Source organism: Poecile atricapillus, chromosome 1, assembly GCF_030490865.1.
Source record: "Poecile atricapillus isolate bPoeAtr1 chromosome 1, bPoeAtr1.hap1, whole genome shotgun sequence".
Lineage (NCBI taxonomy): Eukaryota > Metazoa > Chordata > Aves > Passeriformes > Paridae > Poecile > Poecile atricapillus.
The window spans coordinates 125,694,444-125,719,886 of NC_081249.1; the positions used below are offsets into that span (position 1 = coordinate 125,694,444).

The 25,443-nt window shown below is 40.5% G+C and overlaps 1 protein-coding gene across 3 annotated transcripts in view; it reads right to left on the reverse strand.

The window, feature by feature from the left end:
- Window positions 1-1,115: 1,115 nt before the first annotated feature.
- Window positions 1,116-25,443, reverse strand: part of TUB (TUB bipartite transcription factor) — a 75,830-nt gene continuing 51,502 nt past the window's right edge. Inside the window, exons 5-13 of one of the 3 annotated variants that reach the window (XM_058836919.1) lie at window positions 22,710-22,781; window positions 21,704-21,825; window positions 20,728-20,919; window positions 20,057-20,169; window positions 18,976-19,090; window positions 13,967-14,065; window positions 13,386-13,557; window positions 12,845-12,970; window positions 1,116-3,383 (exon numbers count right to left, since the gene is read on the reverse strand). In XM_058836919.1, the coding sequence (XP_058692902.1) occupies window positions 3,382-3,383; window positions 12,845-12,970; window positions 13,386-13,557; window positions 13,967-14,065; window positions 18,976-19,090; window positions 20,057-20,169; window positions 20,728-20,919; window positions 21,704-21,825; window positions 22,710-22,781 (1,013 nt within the window). In that variant the 3' untranslated portion in view covers window positions 1,116-3,381. Of the gene's footprint in view, window positions 12,971-13,385; window positions 13,558-13,966; window positions 14,066-18,975; window positions 19,091-20,056; window positions 20,170-20,727; window positions 20,920-21,703; window positions 21,826-22,709; window positions 22,782-25,443 lie in introns of all 3 variants that reach the window. The other 2 variants (XM_058836912.1, XM_058836928.1) reach the window with 2 other exon arrangements.

Sequence of the window (25,443 nt, forward strand, 5' to 3'; positions counted from 1 at the left end):
AAGAACATTAGTTATCAAATGGTATTTGGAAAACAGATAAATCTCTGAGAAGTTTATGACCTAACTCTTTGCATTAGTAATTAGTGTCCATATCTTGGATTTTTAATTTCCCAGCTAAGAATAAGAAAACTACGCTTACCTTTGAGAATACAGAACAATCTAGTGCAATAATCTTCTATTTAAATAACATTTACTTGCACATTTTAATAAAAAATAATAAAATTCTATGTTTCTAACCTCACGTATCACAAACACTGGGGAAGAGAAGCCAGATAAGAGTTAGAAAATCATCTCTTTATCAGTGGTTTTATACTGACCATGTATTCCAAAGCAAACGAATGCAACACCAGATCAGACAGACTGAGCATCCCAAACACAGCTGGAAAGGTTGGTCTGGTCAAATGACTTTTCTAAGCTTTGGCGCTCCATCAGTTTTTTGGAGGAGCACATATTCCTAAAGAGCAAACAGACACCTCTCTTTTTTTCTCAGTGATCTTCCTGGGTTGGCTCAGTGCTCTCCTCTCTGTTGGGACCAAACACCTGCCCAAATACAAGACTGCCCAAACTATATTGTTCCTGACAGAGGAAATTGTAAAAATACAGTTTAAATGGCAGTGGAAACTCCTTATGTTAAATAACTCCATATTCAGTGGAAGCAATTTATTGAGGTGTTTCCGTCCTTGGGTAGGGAAAGACCTTGTTGTTTCAAACAAATAATTCTGCAGTGTTCTGTATTCACAAACACCGGAGCCTCTATGACACACACCACATAAATTATGTGAGAATACAAAAATCAGTCGTTGCACATACTGGTAAATAAATACATTTACTCCAGAATACCAAAGAGTTTCTTTAAAAAATTTAATTTGTAAAAGCACATTCTTGCAGGTTTATCTAAAACTCTCTAAAGTCTGAACAAAAAGGGAGATGTCCAACTACTAGAAACAGACCAAGACCGTTTTGTGTGCAAACAAGCCAGACATGTTACAGCTATGGGGGAAAAACATGTCTGGTTAAATGTTAGTTCTCACGAGTTGGTAATTTTTTGTCAAATTTGATATGTTCCATTCTTTTAAAAGCCTATATAATGTAAAGAAAATATAGACCATAACATATTAAAATTCTACTGTATAACATCAGTTTATTTAAGAAAGGCAAAGAGATGAATCAGAAAATGCTTACTTGGGAGTTAAATAAAAAATTTTAATTAATCTGCTTTTTTTATTTTCTAGGGACAGAAACATTAATGTAGCACATTTTCTACTTCTTGAAGTTTAAGTAAACAAGTCAGAAACAAAGGTAATTTTTCTTTGCAGGCATATAGGCTCAACATATTCTAAAATGGGTATTTCTACAGCTGCTCCCAAACACTGGATCATTCAGACCATCATTAGCTGGATGAAGAGTGTTAGAAAGTACAAAATCAGCTCAGTGGCTACTAGGAACTCTCAGAAATGAACCACCACTAGAGTATGTACTTTCTGAGATACTTCTAGAGGTGCAACAAATTACAAAACATCCTCCACAGACATTTTTTTGTTTTGTTTCCCTGCTCTTGAATATAAGAAATTGTTCAAAAAGGAGAAACAAAAGCCCTGGGCTTGTGATCATGGGGTGGAGATTAGCTCACTGTGTGGATCAATCCCACTGAAAAATCAGCTGAAAGGAAAAGTAGATGCTTCTCTAATAATTCTCATGGAAAGCATGAGAGAGAACAACTTCTTGTAATCTTTTCAACAGATTTTAAAAAATCACTCGCTCAATATGATTTTGAAAGAGGTTTCAAATAACTGACTCTTTTTAGAGACATTTTGCAATGATTAACCCCAGGGCAAATTATTATCGTGGCTTATGCTGTCACTGTGAACAGAGGGGGGAAAAAGATATCACCAAAGGAGTTTCAAGTCTATATCCATATCTATATGTGTGTGTGCACAAACGTTTGCACATCTGAACCTGGAGAATGTAGGGAAAGTCATAAACTAAACCCATCCCACACTTAATACTGACAGTCCTGCTGGGCATGCATGTATGTCCCCTTTATACTTTGCATACAGCTGTCAGAGGAGCTGATTTTCCTGTCACTGAGCACAGGATTTTAATCTGAAATAAACTTACTTTCAATCACCAGAAAAAATGTTTATACTTTTAAGATAATAAAAATTATTAAAGCGCCAATATTTGTCTTTTTCATACGTGTTTTTCAGTAAGCCACTGTAAGAGATTTGTTTCTTGCAGACCTTGTTTCTTAGGGAGACTCCCTGCATGATTTGCTAGTTCTTGTGCAGGTTCAATTCCACCCTGTTTTATCCCTTAAATCATGGGCAAGGGTTTGTTTTTCTAAATGATCTGTGGAGTTGCAATAATGACATCACTGAATTTGGCAGCACATTTAATGGAAAAGGTGAACATTTTTCACCAACAGATATTCTAGATCCCCCCTTTGAGCGTCAACAAGTCTTCACGGGATGTATGTAAGAGCAAACTTTGCCCTCCCTTCCAAATCCTATTTTCTGAAGTGTTCCTGCCAGTAATGCCCAATTTTTGTGATCCAGTTAAGCCCACATTTAAACAAAGACAAGAAGACATGAGGACTCTGGCAGGGACACACAAGTGTGGCATTATGGAGACACAACAGAAGTTAGAAAGAAACACTGGTTACAGCAGCAGGCTTGGGGTTAGGCCTGACACAGAAACAAATGGGCGAAAATGACATCATGAAGAAATCTGTACAGAAATCGAGCAGTTTAGATGAGAAACAAATGGTATGGGCAGAGTTCTTACCAACATTGCACAACATAAGCAGTGGCCATCAGTCTATCACTGAACACTGAAATCCATAACTCTCTCTAAGCAGTGAAAATCACGTTCCTGCCATTCCCAGCACATCCCAGTGCCCGGCCCACACGCTGGACTTCCTCCACATCTGCAAATGCAGCTTGTTTGCACTTTGGTTTGCTTCTCTGCAAGTGCACTCCTTGGATTCTGTGCTGCCTTTTTGTGGGCTTAGGGCTCAAAATAGCACAAGTATAACATAAAGGTGTTCTCTTCTGAAATGCAATGCAAACCCAGGGAGAGTTCAAGTAAAGAGCCACAGGTCCCCGTTTTTGCCTTCAGGAGGAGCTCTTTCTTCAGGATTGGGAGAGCTGTAATTTAATGGCTTCGGTTCAGCATTTTCTCAGCTAAGCTTCCATGCACGTCTCTGCAGCCGTGTCCTCTGACTGGTGACAGACACACGAGGTAGGGGACAGCACACGGGGACAAACATGCACTGTGACAGAGCAGGGTGACAGTGAGCATGTGAGAGCTGCACTCTCCGAGATAAACCCGCTGTGTGTGCTTTTCTGACATGGCTTGCATGAATGCTAAGAGGGGCTCTCATCCTCCAGATCCAGGCAGATAGAAATGAAGAAGAAAAAGAGAAAGGAAGATTATTTTCTGAGGAACAAGCATACCCTCTGATGGGCACTGTAAAATAAACCTAGTTCTACGGGCATCATTTACATCACACTCCTAGAGTCAAGCTCTGCTACACTAATAAAGCTTCCTGGCAGCTACAAAATCCCAAGTAGAAAGCACACTGTTGTCAGGAAGCTTAAATTCATCATACAGGTGGCAACAAATCAGAGAGTGCTGAAAACTACTGCAGTAGGAAAACAGGACCTGGGAAACGTGGCCTCTACCGTGCAGGTGCTGAGCTATGAGGTGCAGTTCAAGAAGCCAAAAAATGTGGTACAGTAAAAGTCCTAAGTGCCACCCTGAGAGTGCAGAGGGGTGAATCCTTTTACATGTCCACCAGGGTTTGGTCAGAAACCTATTCAGCACTTTAAAATTCCCCAACAACCTTGAACTGCCCAACTTGATGAATACCCAGGTGGAAGATTATGCAACCAGAACTGAAGGCCAGCCTACTTCAAAATGAGAACATATACACAGGGATTTGACACGCTTTAATTCACAGATATTTACTTTATAGAGCTTTCACTGACTTAGCGTTCTGGGCTGTCCCCATATGGAAAAACCTGCACATGTTTGAAAGAAGAGAAGGTTATAGATGGGATGGGGAAAAAAAAAAAGAAAAATCTGGGAACTTGAAGCAAAACAAGGAATTCCAGTAACACAGATAACCAAGAAGCTGAAAAGCATCTACCACCTGCAAGAAAGTATTTGAAGTGATACCAAACAGGAATTCAACCTTGTGGACTTGTGCCATGTAGTCCAAAAGACAGAATAAACGGTGCTTTTGAAAACAGGGGGTTTTTTGGAAAGAAAAGAAAACCAACAAAAACCTTGTCATAGTATCACTGGACTCAGTAACTCTTGAGAATTCCTCCGTTAGAGCTCTATTCCACAATCAGCTTTTTGAGATGACACTGTTAGAAATCTTAAGAGCACACATCCCCTGCTGTAGCTTTGCTCTAAAGCAGAAGTTAGAATTAACAGTACACAGAATTTCTTTTCAACCTACTTTATAAAATATTGAATCCCCAGCTAAATACAATTAGAAATGAAATAGAGCCTCATTGTTTGTTTTGTTGGGTATTTTTTTACTTATAAAAACTCTGTAGGCTTGATTTAAATATTTTGCTGAGCAACTTCTCAGTTCCTGACATTTGCTCAGCGTTCTCATGCCTATTTGGGGTCATTCTCATAAATTAATTTCCATGAAACTCAGTTTCAGTGCAACTTAATTGCCTGATGAGAACTCTGTAGTTACATGGTTAGGTTTTCCAGTATTGTAAAGTGAAACACTTTAGTCTTCAGGATGAAGCTCACAATGGAGACCCTCTGTCTCCTAGTGCTCACCCATGGCAACAGCTGGGACAATAAGGAATAATAACACTCCTGGTTGGCAAAAAAAGCCTTCTGCCAATCCAGGCATACAGCACTAAGTGTCAGTGATTTTGTCTAGAAATCCTGGGGTTTTTTTTCTTGGGAGAGTTTATATATTTAGTAACAAATACCGAATCACATGTAAGGCAGCCGGAAATGAGGCAGAGCCTTTCCTAGAAAACACGGCTCTATTTGTGTTGAGCACTGGAAATACTGCCCTTCAGAAAGAAATGTCATGGTGCACAAACCAGCAGCATCATTAGGCAAAACCCAAGGAAAGCATATTATTATATAATATGCTGAGATAGAAATATATACACATTTATATAATATAATAGCTATGTCACGTTTTTCCAGCAAGACTATCAAGATCTGCTTCTACAACAGCTGAGGAAATTGCTGGAAAAAGCAGCTGTCTCTCAACTAAGCCAGCTTGGTACACCTCTAACTATTTGAAACACTCTTTTATTTGAGCTTAAACCACATCTTTGAAAACGTTTTTAAAACAGCTAAAAAATGCTTTAATGTTTAAAGACACATCAGGATTAACAAAGTTCTACTTCTGAAAGGCCAGGAAATTCTCCCTAGGGAAGAGAACTGGATGGTAATAATTGTGTTATCTTCTGCTGGCCCAGACTGGAATGAAGACCTTGTGCTACGAGGTGCCAAGGCTCATAAACTTGTTTATCATCATGTCCATCACAAGCTTGATGATCTTGGAGGTCTTTTCCAGCTTTACTGATTCCATGAGCAGTGTCCAAAGCCCACCCAACACACTCTGGGTTTTGTGGACTGGTGAGATTTTCTGCACTGGCAAAATAAGTGATCTCATGATGAAATCTTCCAGCACATCAAGACAAAATGTTAAGATTACACTTACCTAGACAGTAGGCCTTAAAAAAAAAATAATTTAAAATTCAAAGGGAGTGAAAATATTCCTGCTGTTATTTGGTAAGCCAACATAGGAAAGGTACATTATTTCCTATGTGATGTTCAAGAGTGCCTAGGAGAATTAGGAAGTGCACTCTTGCCAGGACTTTGGAATTCTCATCACTTGGTGTGTCCTCATCACACTGACAGATTGCTGCAGTCACAGACTGGCAGTCTGCATGGAGCTTCAGGATCAGAAGGTTACTATAGCTTACTAAATCTCCTAAATGAGAGCTCAAGCTTCAAATCAAGATTAAGAAAATAAAATTTTCAACAAATAATCTCCTTGCAATTTCATCCAGACTGTAAGCATTAAACTTAGCTAGATTTTAATGTTATATTTTATAAAAATGTTTATAAATTACATTCTGCTACTTTGAGAATTACTCTTTATAAATTACTGACACTTCTAATGGCATTGTGCCAACTGGGACAGCCTCAGTAAGAAGCCACAGATACCGGGTGAAATGTGAGAAACACTGTTAACATCCCAGCTGAGTATAAAGGTGGGCAGAAATCATGAGGCTCATTGTTTTTAAATCAGATGTGCATGACAGAGTCAAAGTGGGCAGTAACAACACTTCTGAGCAACTGAGTCACATCCAAGGGAAAGAAAAAACCAAAAAATACAAAAAGGCAATTTGCAGCACAATTGCCAAGTGCCTCAGTTTGCTACATGAAAGCATAAATAGGTGACTGCATTAACTGAACCTCTGCAATGTGTTCAGGAATAATAGTTTTAAAACAACAGATGCTGGGAAGTAAAACACAACCAACACCAGAAGGAACAGTGTATCAAATGGTTTGTCCTTACTGGTTTTTGCTGCACTTTTGGTAACCAAAAATAACACAAGGTAAAAAAAAATGCAGCCTCATTTAAATCATTGACAAGACTTCCATAGAATTCAACAGCATCAAGATTTGATCCTAAGGGATTGGTTAGGACGTGGTTTCTACACAGGCAGCAGAAAACTTCACATTCTGGTTGGTTCAGGGAGCATTAAATTGTGTTCTGAGCACTGCAACACCACTGTCATCCACCAGGCTCAAAGCACTCCTGGAAATCCTCTCAGCAGAACAGAGATGGACGCAGCCAGGCCAAAAACCAGGAGTTCCATTCAACTCACTGGCGCTGAGGCACAAAGAGGTTCCAAGATTTGCACAAAGTCAGACTCTGTTGGGATTAAAGCCCTGGTGACCCCATCCCCAGGCCTGTGTTGTGTCAGCCTAGAAGACTGTGTTGATTTTAACGCAGATTTTGACTCTTCAGGACTTTTTTTGCCTGTACCCAAGCACAGACTAGATCATGAGCATTAAAAGTACTTGTGAGATTCTGACTCTCAAGTAGGACTTTGTTACAGTTCATGTGCTTAACAAGCTTTTGTCAGAGTAATTTTCAAACTGCCATTGCAGACTTAAATAAAACCATGATAAGCTTCCAGTGTTATTGTATAATCCAATTATAATGTGAATAGGGAAGGTTTTTTATCAAAATGTAAGCATAATTTTTCTGAACAGTGTCCTCTTCCTAGAGCCATTCAGCAAACCAAGTAGTGGCTCCATTAAAGAGTTTCAGGAAAGCCACTTCATTCAAGTCTTCTCAGTGAAGGTACAGATAAACATACCCTTACTGAAAAAGGGGAATCGAAAATGTATAGGCAGTTAAATAAAATACAACATACAAAATAAGTTTTAATGCATTTTCATCCAATATACAGGCATTTGTGAGTATCAGCTACTGAGCTATAGTTCATAGCAAAACACCAAAGCGCTGAGATAGTTGTGCAAATTGTTTTCTTAGTTCCTTGGCAAGCAACAAAAAGAACTGAAGAATATCTACAAAATTAATTTCAAACACTTACAGAGGAGAACCCTGGAAGGTACTTTTTGTACATGAGGAACAACAGGAACCTGATTTCATTAAGTAGCACATACAAGAGAAGCCTGCACCTACAGTTAGATTAACTCTACTGCAAGATTTATATGTATAAAACTACTTTGTTCTAGTAATCAAAATGAGGCCTTTTGAAAAATCTGAGTCATCAGCCCATAATTCTAATAAAGGTGACTGCTGTGCTGTCCTTAATTGCCAAGCAAAAATATCTGCTGGTGAGCACAGGCTTCTGTAAAAGCAGAAAAAATGATATTTTAGGAGAGCAGTGGGATAGTGTGGGGCAAATAGTTAGAATGCCACAGGATCAAACCCAACATCTTCCCTCTGACACTTGCAATACATTAGGAGAAACCATCTCTGCCCAGAACACCAGGCAACCCCCTGTCTTGTCCTACTACCATAAACAAAGACAAAATAATCTGATATTGGTCTAGACTCATCATCCCTTCAGGGTAAAAACCCTCCTTTCCCCATCCTTGTTTTATCCTTATGTGAAATTACAAATTAATTAACAATGAAATTTGTAAAAATCTATGATACAAGAACTGAGAATTATTTTCCATAGTAAAGAATTGATTGATTTTCTGATTTTTTTTAATGGGCATCACCCAGATAGGAGTAAGATTTTAATAGGAGAAAAGTAGGTCTAATGCCCAATACTTTTAGAGAGCTCACTGGTGTCTCTGCTTGCTTAAAGCCCCTCCTTTGTTCACCACAAGGGAGCAAAACCTCTGAAAGTTTGAATTGGTGGCATTGGTTCCCCATGACCGATAAAACTCTGGTGTCATTTGACTCCACAATGAAATTTTTCAATTGTGCAGCCACCAGATTTTATTACAGAGCCCTTTTCACTCCAGCTCCTTTCAGTGCTAGGACCTCATGAGGACAGCCAGTTGGGAACTCCAGCACTATTGTAAGGCAACTTGAATAGCAAGAGATTTGCCCAGTAATTATTACAAAAACTATTCTCACTGATTTCTTAACAGCAGAATTTATAACAAGAGCCTATGACATTACTGTTTTATGTGCCATATATTATCCTACAAAAGGAACAGAGTGATGTCTAGCTTCTAAAAAATAAACTATTTTAGGCCACCAACACAATTCAGCTCTCAAAATTACTTCCAACCTTTTGGAAAAAAAAAAAAAAGAAAAAAGGAAAAAGTAAGGCAGCACTACAAAGGGAATCTAACAGCCTGCCTCCAGGCTTGTGGACAGCTCTGCTCATTGATTTGCAACCAATGGATTGGAAACTGAATGTTTACTGAGAAAAATTTTGATTATATTTTAGGCAAGCTTTTTTATCTGCTACCTTTTAATGTGTTAATTCACTCTAATGAAAAGCCAAAGGGCCAAATATACCCCTCTGATAAGGCTTCTATTGTAGGAGCATCACTGAATGTGCACCAAAGGCATTATTCATCTGTGGAGAGATCACTGAGCAATATTGTCAAACACTTCTGAGTTGCACATCCTTGAAGAGCAGATAAAGGAATTGTAAAGAGAATGAGAAGGAACAGAACATCAGAGATGAAGAAAATTAGATAAAGGGCCAGGAAGAAACTGTTTGATGTAAACAGAGTGACAAGTTAGATTAAGAACTCTCATTAAAGCATGCAGCATTTGCCCATAAGCAATTCAGGCAAGGAATTTGTTTACAACTCTGCCAAAATCAACAGCAGATGCAAAAAATCATCAATATTGGGATTTTAAATAACATTAAATCTACTGTAGCCAAACATTCACTAAGACTGTGTGAAGGAAATACACAGCTCGGGGCCATTCTGTTCTTTGTCACACTGAGTAAACAAGGTTATGCCCTGCTGCACACAGGCCCAGCAGAAGTTACTAACAGGAGAGTACCACTAACTACTCCTTGGCTACTTCAGCATGCACATGTCTCTGAAAATACTTACTAGTACCAAGATTTTGTTACTGATGGGGAAGAAAATGTAACTTTGTGAGGAAAATGTAATTTCAGGTATGACTCTATTCTAAGACAGAACCTGGTTTGACTTTTCCAAGTTGGGAGGACAAAATTTAGAGATGTGCTGGAAAGCTTGTGGTATCACCTTACATGTGACCTTCACCAGAAAATATGCAGCAAAAATTACCCATCAGAAATTATATAGATTCAAAATTAATCTTTGAAACTGCTTCCAGAGCAAATGGTAAAGGCCAAATGAATGAAACCCAGTACCTTGCTCAACAATAGTGAGGAATTAGGGTTTTAGCAAAGGGCATTAGGAACAAATCCTATTCTAACTGAAGCAGATTTAATGAGAGTTCCTCATTCTTAGTCCCAGGTTAACACCCCCCTCTAGTGACCTCGATTTATTGTGGGCAGTTTTTCCCTCAGCAGCTCGTTGGCTGATGGCCCTGTACGATTCTGTTAAGATGATGGGAATTTGAGCCACCACTTTCCTCCTGGCATGGTTACAGGTTAAAAAAAAATACCTGGCTGGGAAGAACATGCAATGAGAGTGAAGTTACACAATGTGCTGGCAGCAAAATTGTCCCAAGAAGCTGAACTTGCAGCCTTTCCCCAGCCCCTCATTCTCACCCTTGTGCAGGAGTTCACTGCACATGAGTTTCCTTTCATGCCAATTCTCTGGGGGGTCATGATGTGAGTCAGACCATTGTTATGATCTGGGTTAAAAATAACCCTTCCTAAACCAACTCCACCACTAAAGCCAGCAGATTGTGTATTTGCAGCACGGGACACTCAGCTCCTTGACACAGTGTTGTGCACGAACACAAAACCGTGTCAGGTGCCACTCTGTCAGAAGTAAGCGCGTGACTGGCAAGGCACAGAACTGAGGCCATGCAGATTCAGCCATTCCCGTGCTGCAGACTTCTTGAAATCCACATCACACCTAAACACCAGCACTGGAAATTAATTCCTCACTGGTCTTGCAGTAGTCCAAACAAAAAAAATTCTGGTGGTCACTGGAGCTAGTTTTTAAAGGCTGACATGAGGTAAGGAAAGGCCTAAGGGCCTGCTTTGTTAAATCCAAAGTGAGGTGACAGATGAGGATGTGAAACTGTGGGAAACCACCAGCTACAGAGAAAAACAAAGCACCCATGTGCAAAGCCAGAGGATCACCCTGCAGCTCATGACTCTGCACTTCGATCATTCACCGAGGGAACTGATTTCTCTCAAACAAAAGGTGTCTTTCCATTTTATACCATTGCATGGAAAGGCTCCTTGCAAAAAGATGAGAGGGGGGGGAAAACAGAGACAGAGCTTCCTGTTAATTTATGATAATATTTGACATGCTGAGTCTATCAACAAAACAGTCTTTAAAGTCAGCAGACTTTCTTCCCATAAGTTGTTTAAAAGATTAGAAAAAATGCTGGCAATTATTTATTTTCATCTCTTATCTCTTTCATTTCTTATCTGAAATTCCTTTGTCTGTATACTGGGAAGGAGAGTTGAAGGCAAAGGTGAAGAGAGCATATTTCTTTTGTTAGTTGAAATGATGCAGTCCAAATGGCACAAACTTAAGGAGAGCTTTATGACCTGTCCCCTACAGTCAAAAAGGGTCTGTCAACTATGAGAAAATCAGGCTTTATCTCATTTTTACATTGCATAATCTGGTTGTGCAGTGCAAGAATTTATAAGGAATAAAAAGGAGGGCCTGAATGTACACAGTATAAAACACAGCTACTACTTCACTCACATTTCCACACCCTTCTGGTGAACATATAAATCCTATTACTCTGTGTGCCATTCTGGACAACACTGAACAGAACAATGGCAGCAAGACCATTATTTTTATAGGTGTTGTACAATGTGCTTTTGAGTTGCAGCTGCTGGCTTTTGAAATGTTCAGGAGAGAAGATAACAATGGTTTGTTCTTTGCTTGTGTTTTGTTTTGAAATTGTATTTGTTTATATATTCCAGATAGATCAGAAGATAAAGTAAATGCAAAATCTGCACTATTTTAAGCTATTCTGTGTCCTGCCAGTGTCTCACCTGAATGCAGCATAAACTAGATTTGCCTAGAAGGATTTAGCTCAGTAGCTGGCACGTTTACATCAGAGAACAACATACACAGTTTCAATCGATTTCAAGCATTCTTACAATGGGAAATAAATATGAAAAGTGGTTGTTGCTCAAAGTTCAAAAAATGCGATCAACAAATTGTAAAAGCTCAAAAGGCCAGACAAATTTAATAAAATATTTCCATTTACCTTCCTCAGCTTTACACAGCCTGTTCAAAATAATAAGATTCTCTGCAGAGTGCCTTTATCCAATTGTTTATATCACTTCATACAAAATATGTGTTTGAATTACCACAGCAATACAAGGATATAAATTCCCAGCCCACAAAATGCCAAATTCAACATAAGTTATGCTTTCTTGGCATCTAGATGTTTTCCTTTTCCCTTTCTGTACTGCAAATACATTTCCATTTGAAACAAATTAAAAAGCATGTAGATGTTAAAACATAATGACAGCTTAGAATTCAAGTGACTTGTGCAACATTATTTTGTGCTTTCCACTTCTCCATTTCCTCCTACTGCAATTAAAATTCATCATGCCTTTTTCTACATGTACAACAGCAATGCATCAAGTTCAGTCCAGTAGAGGTTTTCAACCTTCAGACTCGGCTTTACACTATGTGAGATCCTCGCACAATCAAAAAAAAAAATTAAAAAAAAAATAAAAAAGTGCATCTTTTTTCCTCATCTTTCTCTTATGCTGGATGATGTGAAGCTCTGATTAGTTGATGCAGGAATGCAACCTTGAGGTACAATTGCAGCCTCGGAATGATTCTTAAATGTAAAAAGAAACTTTTGGAGCGCTCACGCCCTTTCTGGATTTTAAAAAAAGACACCACTGTCATGGTGCTACTGGAGCCACGGTACAGTACATCATGGCACACATCCATAACATAACCAGGGACACCAGAGACAGCTCCTATTTACAAAAACTCGATGTCATGTCCAGAAGAATATGACAGGGGAAAAAAAAAAAAAAAAAGGAAAATATAATTTCCTGAATGTCCTGAATTTTTAGAAGATTCCTTTCACTTTCTCTTCAGCAACAGAGTGGTCCTCCACAACTGCATTTTTCCCTGACCCTTTTAGTATGGACCATAAGCGACACCAGCAGGAATTGGGAATCATATGGCAAACTGCTTCCTTCGAGAGGATGCTCACCCACGCCCCTTTACTCACAAGCCAGCTTGCTGTCAAAACTGGAAAGGGCAATGGAAAAGGCTTGTAGTGCACACATTGGGTAGTTGTAGTCCATGGTGAACACGTCCTCAGCCACGCGGCCAAACTGCATCACGATGTAGTCAGCTGCAAGAAAGGTGAGAAAAGGCAAAAAGCATTACTGCTGTTTGCAGCCCTCGCTACAAAAGTGTGCATCCAACACCACCCTCTGTCCCAGAGCAACGAAATACCAACCAAACATGCTCACTCATCAAACTTCACAGCACTTATTCATGCAAGTGGGTGTGCTGTTAGCAGAGAGAGAAGCAAGGACAGCTTGAGTGATAAAGGGTTGCAAGACTTGTTAGTGTCAAAAAAAATGACGCATATAAAAAGTACTTTTTGCAAGAACAGCGAGAAGATGCCTTCTGTAGAGAATGTTGAAGCCTCTTATACAGATCTCAATTAAACCTGCTTAGGTGACAACTGTGAGGGCAGAATCCCTCCCAGACTGTGCAGGCAGTGCTGCTCCTACACCTCACAGGCAGAGAGCTCTACTTACGGTCATTGTCGTGGATAATTTGGAAGTTCTTCACCGAGGCCTGTGTGACTCGACCATGGAAATTCAGAACATAGGACTGGGTGTCATCATTCCAGACTGGTGTTTTGTTGTGCAGCTCAATGACACTCTCTGTGTTTTTGTTCTGCCACCGTGCAAGAAGCGTCTCATGTTCCTGCACACACCACAGACACGCACTTCAGTTTAACACGCTCGCATGACAAAAAATACATTAACAGGGAAGAAAAAATTAATCTATCCTGGCCCAAGGACTAAACTCTTACCCTCAAACCTCAGAACAGTTTCAGTGAATGAAACTGAGGACTCTGAGGATCTAAATGCAAATGTGCATTTGAGTCCCTTCCACAGTTTGATAAATGTTGGTTTAATGTACCTTTAATTATCAAAACAATTTTTCTGTAGTGCTTTTGTGAGTCACAGTAGTAGTCACATCTCATTGTTCTGCAATTGTTTGAATACCATTTTATTAACTTCTAGGCCTTCAGAAGTGCAAATAAAAACCCCCAACTCTACCTGAAAAACAATTCAAGTAATGTTTAGTGCTGGCTGCTGGTATGACTTACATTTCGTGGTCGGATGGAAACTCTTTCATGATCCATATTCATTCCTGGTATGATCACGCTCATTTTACGAGGTCCTTTAAACCCCAGGACATTTGTTTCCTAAAAATGTTTAGAAAAGATTTCATCATGTTCTTTATTTTTATAGTTAATTTCTTCAGCAGAGAGACATGGTGGCAGCCCAGGGAACTTATTTGTTAGTCAACTCAAAAAACATCTTGGAACTCCCACCTTCACTGGCACTGCCAAACATTCTAGCTTTGTCTTAGAAGCTCCAACAATAGGAAAAATGGAAATAGAGAGGTTTCCAAAAACACTTCTAACACTAGCTGCCAGCAATCTTAATATAATTCTTTTTTTAAAAAAAAAATCCTTTTGTTTAAAAAGGATATGAATTAAACAGATTGCTTGGCTACTGCTAGATCCCAAAATAAAGTAGCTGCAATTTAAAAATCATGAAATGCAGTTACATATTTTTATGCTAAACAAAATTAAATATATGGGACCAGCTCCATTTATTCCAGAGCCAGCACAAAAGCAAACAAAATGCTAGTCAGAGCATCTGATAGCAGTGCTGTGGTTTCCTAAGTTTGCTTAGAGATGACCACAGTAAAAAAAACAAACACATTAGCATGAAGGCACATTTTCTAGCTAGGAAGACAGTGAAAGTAAAGAAGTCACATGGGCAGCAAAAATAAATCCATGGAAAATACAAGTTCTTCCATTAAACATGATCTGATGCTTTCCTGAGCAGCTTTTCACAAGTGCACTCCAGCATTGCACTGTCCTCTCAAAAGACAACCATTAAAATCTAAACCAGCCTAAACCCTTATTTTCATCTGACACCTTTTTTTCTCCCACAGAAGCAACTAGGGCCTTAATTTCTGTTATCACCTGCTTTTGAACCAGAAAAAGTAAAGAGCAATATTTTCTAGTAAAACCTGATTTTATCATTAACCCAGTAAATGAAACAGTGACACCTTGAAGTCCATCTCCTCATGTTTTGTGATAGCTGTTTTTCAGTCACATGTATTTTTTTTCCCCATCTGCCAAACTGAAATGAAGGGCTTTGGAGATGCACTAAGGAATCTCAAGAAGAACATTCCCATTGTTCCCAGCAACATACCACAAGATGCCAAGAACCAGACACCCCTAGCTCCAGCTGGTGTGGCTTTACCACTGGGACATTTAAAAGTGATGTATTCAGCTGTCTCTGCTTTTATAATTTTAATGAAAATTTCCCGATTTTATGGAATACTAAACTTATTAAAACATCTCTACTTTTGCAAGCATCTCATCCCACTGGAAACATCTGAAAATACCCACCTAAAATACCTGCAGCTTTGCCATCATCAGACCTTCGAAATAACTTTGCCTGTTCCAGCAAACCATCTAGGGATTTTCCACAACTCATTAAAGATTTGTATGCATGCAAGAGAAATTCTACTGGATTATTTTACTGCAAGCTCCTGAAGCAATCCAGGCATATTCATATATCTTCCTAACTCTACACATTAATGGGAAGATTCTGCCTCTTTTCTGAATCATTTATGTCCCCTCCTTTGGCAGAGTAAAACATGTTATCAGTTCAGTTGGTTCTGCATCATGGCAAGATGAAAACTGATATGACTGCCAGCAGATTTTATAAGTAGGAGAGACTCAGCACAGCAGAGGACAAGTTCTAAGAAAAGATTCATGCTTATGCTTATTTTCCACTAAGTACTGACAATTTTGGGTTTCTCTGCTATGCCTTACAAGCTTTTCTTCTCCTCAAGCTGCAGTTATGCTGTACATAATTAATTTAGGTGCTGACTGGTTGAAGACATTGTTGAAGGTAAAATTAAATAATGGTGCTGAATCACTTCCCTCCCAACAAGCAGAGGAAAAAACCAGGACTATATTATTTGGGTTTACTCAGAAACACTGAAATTGGTACTTCTGGCACATGATGAGAGGATGGTTACTAGTTACACATTACCACCATCACCAATTACCACGCTCTGTGCTGGCAAATGCTACCCTAAACTCACAGTACCACACTGAAATTACATAAACATAGAATATGTGAGGAAAAATATTAAAATTACCTCATCTCCTGCTTTACTCCCTGCTTCTCTTTTATTTCCCTCCTCCACTGTTTTGTGTGTGTAAATTTAAGACTACAGAGGGTATTATTAGGGGAACATAAACCAAATTCTGATTTCACACCATTTTAATGCCATTGACAGTCTTGGTTTACACAGGAACACAAATGTTGTTTGTTGGCAGAGACTTATTGACTCAGGACACCAGTGATTTTTGTCAGCTCAGGATTTAGCCCAGTATTGCTGCACTCTCTGCCTTAGCCCATCCAGTCAGCCTCACAATAAGCTGGACTGCAAGAACAGAGAGCCTCTCCCCAGGGCTGCCTTTAGAATCTTACACACTTCTAAATAATTATGTAAGCAGGTTGCTTCAGTGGCAGTAGCTGCCCTGATAAAAGCAGCAAGGTGAATATCCCAGCAGCCCCCAGGAGATTCATGATTTTATTACCCCCATTTTCTTGCAGCCACTTCCCTTCCTGGGCTTGTTTCTCGCAGCTGTGCCTTGTCCTTAATATTTTCTGTAGAAACTATCATTCCAAGGAAGGCCCAAATCACAGAACTCACAACACTGCAGGAGCACAATGCAAGTGACTGAGTAGGAACACAGAATCTTGTTACTGTACTGAAACCTGAGTCACACCTCAGAGTATCTGCTGAGCTCACTGCCTGGAATCTGAAACAAACTGAACCGGGAGATACTGTGGAATCCAGCACAGAAAACCCTGGTACCAGTGGCACAGTTGCACCTCAGTGCTGCTGGATAAATTTTGCCAACGATTCTTCAATCAGCCATTAGGTGCTGCTGCAGGTTTATTAATAAGCTGGGCTGACAACACAAGGGGAGTAAAAGCAGCCAACAGCACCGAGAAAACTCTGACCTTGCCTAGCTCTGTTCCTGTTGCTTGAAACACATCTTAGGGCAAGCTCCACAAAGGGAGCCCTCACCACATTTATCCCACAATCAGCCACAGATGCATCCCCAGTTGTGCCTATATAAATTAGACCTGCTGAGATGATTAAGCAGGTCATGCTCAGCAAGCTGGGTGCAGCTTGATCTCCACATGGGTACTTGTTCAGATGAGCTGAGGGTCAATGAGAGGCAGAGTGGTGCTTTCAAAGTATTGTTTTTATAGCTTTTGCTGCAGGGGAAATCTCAGGGCAGGAATTAAAAGACTGCCTTAGGACAAGGGTGTTTCGGCTCTGCTCTTCCTGGCACTCTCTGCTCTAGTTCTGCTGCAGCCAGGAGCAATAATCTCACTTCAACAAACCTGGCTAGTTTGAAATTAAATACAATTCCAATTTCCTTTTGTCCTCTGGCCACAGCACACCTGCAAGCCTGCTGCCTTTCTCCATTAGTACCAAAATATCAATGGAACGAGTAATTTTCTTATACAAATGCACCAGTTTCAAACTGCTGACTACAAACATATAAAAGCAGCTTATCTCAGCCCCATTCTCCAAACAGTGGCCATAGTTTAGTTCTTTCCAACACCCATACTTCTAATTACCTCTGCTGACCACAACAGCTTTTTATTTGGTTGTTCATCATTCAAGTATCATTTGTTGTTGACTTAAGCAATGCCTAGATTTCTCAATATATAATTTTTTTAAATTGTCTTTGGTTTTCTTTCTGCATTTCCAGTTTGCACAAGATTAGTTGCCTGGCTCCAGGGAATGCCATCCTATATAAACCAGCAAAACTACCTTTATTAAACATGTATGTTCTGATAGGCTTCTACTGAGACTTCAAAGTGACCTCAAATCCTGGAGTCTCTTTTTAAATCCTGCAAGATGAATTTTTGGAAATTCTCAGAATTTCAAATTCAACAGGAAGGGAGGGATATGTATCTGCTCATCTGTCTGTCTCCAACCATAAACTAAATGCCTGAGGAACAGCACATGTGAACACACACATTTCATCCACATGAAAACTGAATCCTAAGCAGCAGGAAGAATACATGCTGGCAGCTGATACTGCCCTCCTTCAGAACTCCCAGCACTGTGCATGGAAAGGATGGCTCTCAGCCTTCTTGTTCATGGAAATCTTCCAGATGCATTGCTGCCCACAGTCCAAAGCTGACCCTTCTGGGAGCTCATTCTGTGCAGACACAGGGTGTATGGTAGACCTCAACCTGACAGATTTCCAGGCATCCTTGATTAGAGCTGGACAGGAACTCTTCAGGAAATTAATTCTTGGATATTTTCATCAGAAGTTGTTGATTTGTGAAACCAGACAACTTTCTGCAGCAGTGTACATATCAATTTTCCCTGGAAGGGTTTCTTGGGCCAAAATATTTTTGGACAGAAAGAACACTCTCACCAAAAAGGTTATTCATCAGCAATCCTGAAACAACAGCAACTGTGTTTCAAGTCTTGATTGTCTGCATTGCTCCTGACAAACGCTACTTAATCTCCTGTAAGAGCCCAGTTTCTCTCATTCAATCAAATTTTGGATTTTACTTGGTTTTTTTCCTGATAAAAAGGGGTTTTTGAGATTTTATCCCAATTTCAGCTGCTGCAGACCTATCTGTCAGCTACCAATGGTTTGGATCAGAGGTCTGGATTCTCCAAAATGCCGTAACAAACAATGATACTTGAGAGCAGTAATGCCATGCACACAACTCTTGCCATTTGAGGAGGTTCCCTCAGGTGGTGCCTGCAGACTGTGATCCTTCCCTTCCCAGAGGGTTATGTAAGAGCTCCAACACCTTCTTCTCACCAAAGGTGAGAACTGGGCAACCCTGTGCACAATGTTTTTCACCTCTATTTTGCACTGAGCCTCCCGGTTTCTCTAGTGGAGATCAGCTGCCTGGTTACATCAAAGTCTGAATGCTGATTTACATAATCATAAGTGAGAAGGAAATTCAGTGTGCTCTTTCAGAAACAGAGCTGCCCTTCCTGCACGCTGTGCCTGTGAGCAGTACTTACGTAACAAATAGCAGCTAGCTCCTGACGCAGGGTACTCGCCTCCAGGCTGGATGTTGTCTTCATTGGATTTACTCCATTGTCATAAACTGTAAACTTAGTTCCCATAAGATTTGATCTACCAAAAAAAATGGAAAATCCAATCACCATTTGCCAGCAATGCTGCCTGAGACATCTATCCTTTACTGCACTGTGGCCCCAGGGGAAAGGCAAATGTTGAGTACAGAGAGTTACTTCAAATCCCAGCTACATGGCAATTCCTGGATTAAAGGCCAAAATGACAAAAATGCAAAGATAGAGTACAGAAGTGTATCCTAAAAGTCCCTTATCATCATGCTGGAGATTTCTGATAACATCTTGCAAACTAGGAAATTCAAGAAAGCTGTAAGGAAACATTTGGGTGGGGTTATTTTGTGTGTCTGCTTGGTTTTTAAACTACACTTACTCTCTACAAAACCATCTGCTTTCTTACCTGACTACTAAACTCTGTGAGAATGCAGGGAGTGACTTTTATAAAGGCACAAGTGAGATCAAACCTTTCCCATTGCAATGGAAAAGAGTGCAAAACAGAAAACAGGTACAGATGATCTGAACATACACCCAGAGGGGCCCCACAGAAGGATCAGCAGCAGACTGGTTGTACAATGTGGGGACAGACAGAAAAGGAACACGTGGTTCTGAAGTAATTCTACTACCTGTAAATAACTAACTTGGATCTTAAGGAACAGGCAAAACTAAAGGGATTTTCAGACTGTGTAACAGTGCATTCCAAAGTATTTATATCAACACAATGTACTCGTGCACTTCTGAAAATCCCATTAAGATAAGTTGTGCCGGTACACCCTTGAGAATCTGGCCTTTGAGCACTTAAGAGCTTCAGTCCTGCTGACTTTTAATAAAATGTGATCCTGTAAGTACTTGAGACATTTTTGAAAACATGCCTTGGATACTGGTGATCTTTAAGACCATGATGACGTGAGGTAGTCAAGCCTCTAACTATGACAACATAGTGGATTACAGGCTTTTTAATATTGAATAAACTTCACATTATATAAAGAAAATTCCTAAACTTATCACTGTTTACCTCAGTTTTCCAATAAAACTCTCTCCACCCCGAGACAGGTCAGTTGGGTCTATAGAGATGAGGTAATTAGAGGTTTTACTCTTCTTTCGCTTCCTTCCAGCCAACAGAAACACCTAAGCAATGCAAAAAGAAAATATTCTAGAATGCTAAAGGGGTTAGCACATACCACTTCCTGCTTTGATACAAGGAAACCATAAGCAATTTTTCTGTCTTCAAGCATCACTAGAAAAGTAACAGAAAATCTCCTGGGATTTAGCAAAACCATGGGGGAAAAAATCTGGTAAGGGAAAATGACTTCTCAACCACTCATTCCATTATTTATGGTTTAAATAATTAAATCTGATCTATTTTGTTAAATGTTTCATTCTAACTCGCTCTGGCTCTTCCAGCTGAATTGAAAGTAGATGCTTTTCAGGCCACAGAATGCAGAAAGCCCCAACTACTGACAGTCACATAAAGGTGACATGCATGGATTATTTAAGGCCAAGGATTAGACATATGAAGAAAAGCAGTGGAAGAAACAACACAGTTTTTTGGCTTTGGGAAGACCATAGCGTAGATCTAGCAAAAGCAAAAATGTATTTAAAATATAAAATATAAGAATCCTTCAGATTTTTATTACTTTTTTATATTCAGATGCAACTGGTATGCCATTCAAGCTATGTTATGACCTTTTTACCATGCTCCCTTTCCAAGTGGAGGTAATAAGTAGGGTACATCCCTCGGTCCATTCCCTTCTTGTCTCTTGTGATCCTGCACTTGACAGTGACCCCCTGTGGGGCAGGTCTGACAGCAAACTCCTCCAGGTCATCCACATCTATGAGGGGCTCATTTGTGGAAGGACTGGGGGCTGAGGCCGCTTCCTAAAACAATAAGCAAAATTCAGGGTTAATTTCCATTTACAACAAGGTTATAAGCACAAAGGAGCAGCATTTGATAGAAGGTGCACCTTTCAAGAAGTCAAACCAAGGGCCACATTGTCTTGCTGATGCTCTGTGTACAGACCCAGCTGGTGGAGCAGAACAGGGTGGCTGCACAGACAGAATGCTGTGCAGGGATTACAGAGCAAACCCTGGCTCACACCTTCCCATCTCACCACACTCCTTCTGTCAGAAAGGCCATGTTCAAGGACAGGGGTGGCCTTTGATGGAAGGAAAAAATGGGATAGGGAGCAAGAGTTTAAGCTCCAGAGAGATCTAACAATGTTGAGAAGTCAGGGCAGTATATAAAAAAGCAGGGCACCATCAACTGGTTAAGTAAGAGCTTGTGAGTTATAATATTTGAACCAGCCAAAGTCTTATTTTATGTTCAGATGGTTACAGAGAGAACAGGGTGGGAAAGTGCCCAGAAAAAGTCAATGAAAACAAAAGATCCTTCTGAGCACCTGCAAGAGGTAGGCAAATATTTACTGTTTCCCTTTCTCTTCATTCAAGTTCAGACAATATTTGCCATTCTTTTCTCCAAGTCGTTATTTTCACTGCTTGCTCTTGCGAAGCCTGAGAGCTATCACAGTAAAATCACCTTGGAGATGCTCTAGTGCATATTAAAAACAGAACAAGAAAGCCAGGCCAGTCCTGAGTGCACCCTGAAATCATACAGTTCACATAGCAGCTTGCATACCCCCCCTCTTCAGCACTCTCCCCTTACCTTATTGGATTTCTTGCTCGTGGCAGAACCAGGCCGGGTGTTACTGTTTAACTGTGAAGAACTGGAGCTGTCTTCATCCTCCTCATCTTCTTCCTCATCAAAATTCATGCTGCTTGAAATGCCTGAGGAGAGAACAGCACACTTACATGAAACAGTGATAGATTAAAGCTGCCCATACTTGCTGTAAAACACCACTCATCAGACTGCTGCACCCTCAGGCTCGCAGGTGAGTGAGGGGGTGTGGGAGAGTGGCTCATCGTGTGAGGCAGTGCATGAATACATGGGTCAGACAGCAGCTCTCCTGAGAAGCCTAAACATTCAAGTCAAAGTGAAAGGAAACATCTCTCCACAGAGAGGATCAAGTTACCCAGTGATACAGGAGCAAATATCTGGTTAGGAACTAAATTCAGATCATCTTCATCCAATCAAGTACTTCAAACACAACACAGAATCGTAAAGAGAGGACAACCTAGCACAGCCACTTGGAAACCCTCACAATTAAAATACAAGCCCTTTTACAGCACACTTTTAACTGTGTGATCTGCTAAAGAGCACATTTAGACCAAGAAGAAACATTCACATCAAGGAAATGTTCTCCTGCATCTTTATTTCATGTAAAGAATAGTATCAGCCCAGGCCAACAGAACTGCCTTACAGCACTTGATAATTTGACTTTACAGGAATTCAAAACCTCAGACATTTCAAAGGGAAACACAACTTTGAACATCAAATAGGTCTTAGCAGCAAAAAGCATCAATGGTGGGACATTTGCCAGGCCTAGTTTTTCAAAGAGTATCATGCAGATGAAGCCACTCCATATCCAAGTTCAAGCTCTCTAAATTTCATGTATTACAGGCAATATTCTATACTTTAAAAAAACACCAAAAAACATCACTTGGTCCAGAATTCCCATTATGAGTAAGTCAAATGTAGAAGGATAAATGAAATGCAGATTTCCAGAGCCAAGCAGCATGGGCATAATTAACTTTTTTCCTTCTGTACTCACCGGGAACATGATCCAGGGCGACAAGGCTGGATTGGGAGGTGGAAGAGGACCAGGATGTATTTGCATGGGGATCTGGGAAAGGAAAAAATCCAAGGGTTTGATTCTGCAAACCCTTAATTGAGTGAACAAGTGTAACCTGGCAAGAGGACTCCACACAGGGCTGAAGGCTTATGGGATGGGGCCACAATGCTGCTGCTTAGATTCACAATTTCTGCACTGCACAATCAAATTCACCTTCTACCTGCATATACCTGCTGCCATCTTCACTTTCAGTACCTTGAATAAAATGAAAAAGCCCTGGATCACAGAGCTGTAGCTTCAGCAAACATCATTCACACTGAGAAGCTGTGCCACCAACACTTCTGTGTGTTATGTGCACGGTATGGTGGGGTTTGGGCCTACTTTTGAATTCTGACAGAATAAAAACCCTCAAACCTGATTGACAGAAATGATACACACAGATTCTATACAATATTGAGTCAGTAATATTGAAAGCAGTATTCAGATTCATATGCAGATGGCCTAAATTCTACTTCAGTCCCTGTGCTTACTATGTCCTCATCATCAAAAGATGAAATCTCTCTGAACTGTTTTTCTGGTAGCTCCAGGGATATGCATAAAGATTTTATTGTAGCTTAATCTTCTCGAATATGAACTTGGTCTGTAACAAGCAGACACTAAACCAAACTGATGTACAGAAATATAGACAGCAGATAGAGACTCTGTAATGGTTTTCTTCAGCTCAAATTTTGGAACAGATGAAGAAAAAGACAGTATAAAAGGCATTCAAATACTTTTTGCTTTTATTGCTGCTTCCAGTAACTTCAGTGCATATCCCTTTAGAATATCCAGATGCACACTGGATAGTGAAACACCACCAGAATAGTAGGAGTGAGGGTATAAAAGTAAACCAGGAGCATAAGCAACGCTTGCACTGCACTCAGCTGCCCCGTGAAAGCTCTCATTATCCACTTCTTCAGCTCCCCCAGTGCTGACATACACCACAGAGCACGACAGCAAAGCCTTTCAATAGGACCTGGTTATGCAAGGGAGGCCTGAGTTCACAGGTCAACAGATATTTTCAAAGCCTGTAGAATTCATTCATTATTAATCACACACTCGTTAATCACAAGCATTATTTCTTAATAAGGACAACCATGTTCTAGGCTCTATGCATGGGTAATAGAGACAGTCCATCTCCTCAGCTGGCAGCTGCACAATAAAGCCATAATTCATATCCACAGATGGAACTGGTTTATTTCCACACCTGTGCTCACTATTTCACCACCAATACTTTAGTGGTGAAATTCTGTGCCAGCCTTAGAAAAGTCTGCGCTCACAACCTGTGGGGAAAAATGCTTCAGGGAGCTCCTGTTCTGGAATCCAGAAATGAAACTGATCTCTTCCCTAAATCTCAAAACTTCAGGTGGCAAAGAAGAACTAAGACACAATTGCTCATTCCATGCCCTTTACAGAGACATATTGGAAACTGGTAAGCATGAGGATTACATGTTAGTTATTCAGTGTTAAAACTTATGGAAGTCTGACTCTGTTCTAGTGACTCATTTGCCAGGGAGGAACTCTACAGATTAAAACTTTGGGAATCAAAAGGACAAATATTTCCTACAGGAGGAAAATTATTCTAGGATGGCAATTTCCAACAGATGGAGAAATCAAATAAAGCATTTGGCATTTTCCTGCAAGTGGCATATTCTTTTCACACTCAGTAGCCTATAACCTCTTGTCTTGTTACAGAGCTTGACTCATTGGGTAAGGAGACACACGTGCTGAGAGAAGTTTCTCTCCACCAGGTTAGTGCCAAAGAGCAGAACAGGCAAGAACTAGGGCTAAGCATATCCAGTGGGATTCAGCTTTTTCCATGAGAACAGTTAGCATTTCATAGAATCACAGAATAAGCCGAGTTGGAAGGGACCCTTCAGGATCATGGAGTCCAACTCCTGGCCCTGCACAGGACTCCACCACAGTGACACCATGTGTCCCAAAGAATTGTCCAAATGCTTCTTGAACTCTGTTGGGCTTGGGGTGCTGTGACCACTGCCCTGGGGAGCTGTTCCAGTGCCCAACCACTCTCTGGGTGTAAAACCTTTTTGTAATATCCAACCCAAACCTCCTCTGACTCAACTTCAGGCCATTTCCTCAGGTCCTGCCACTGGTGATCACAGAGAAGAGATCGGTACCTGCACCTCCTCTTCCCCCTCATGCAGATGTTGAAGACCACAATGAGGTCTCTCCTCCAGACTGAATAGACCACATGCCCTCAACCACTCCTGATACAGCTTCCCCTTCAGACCTTCACCATCCTCATGGCCTCCTTTGGACACTCTAACAGTTTAATACCTTTTCTATACTGTTGCACCCAGAACTGCACACAATATTCAAGGTGAGGCCGCCTCAGCGCAGAGGAGAGCAGGACAATCCCTCCCTTGCCCAGCTGGCCATGCTGGGCCTGATGTCCCCAGAACACAGCTGTCCCTCCTGGCTGCCAGGGCACTGCTGGCTCATGTTCAGCTTGTCATGGACAAGGGCCCCCAGGTCCCTTTCTGCAGTGCCTTATCTTTGTGTTCTTCTCCTTCTGCTCCTATTCCATGCAAGAGAAGGCCTGATGGGAGACAGCGACTCTAAACACTCCTCAGCTGACATGCCAGTACAGATATCCCACAAGCAGTGAAGTGGCAGTGGGAATCCACATAAAGAGCTTTATCTCTGCATAAAG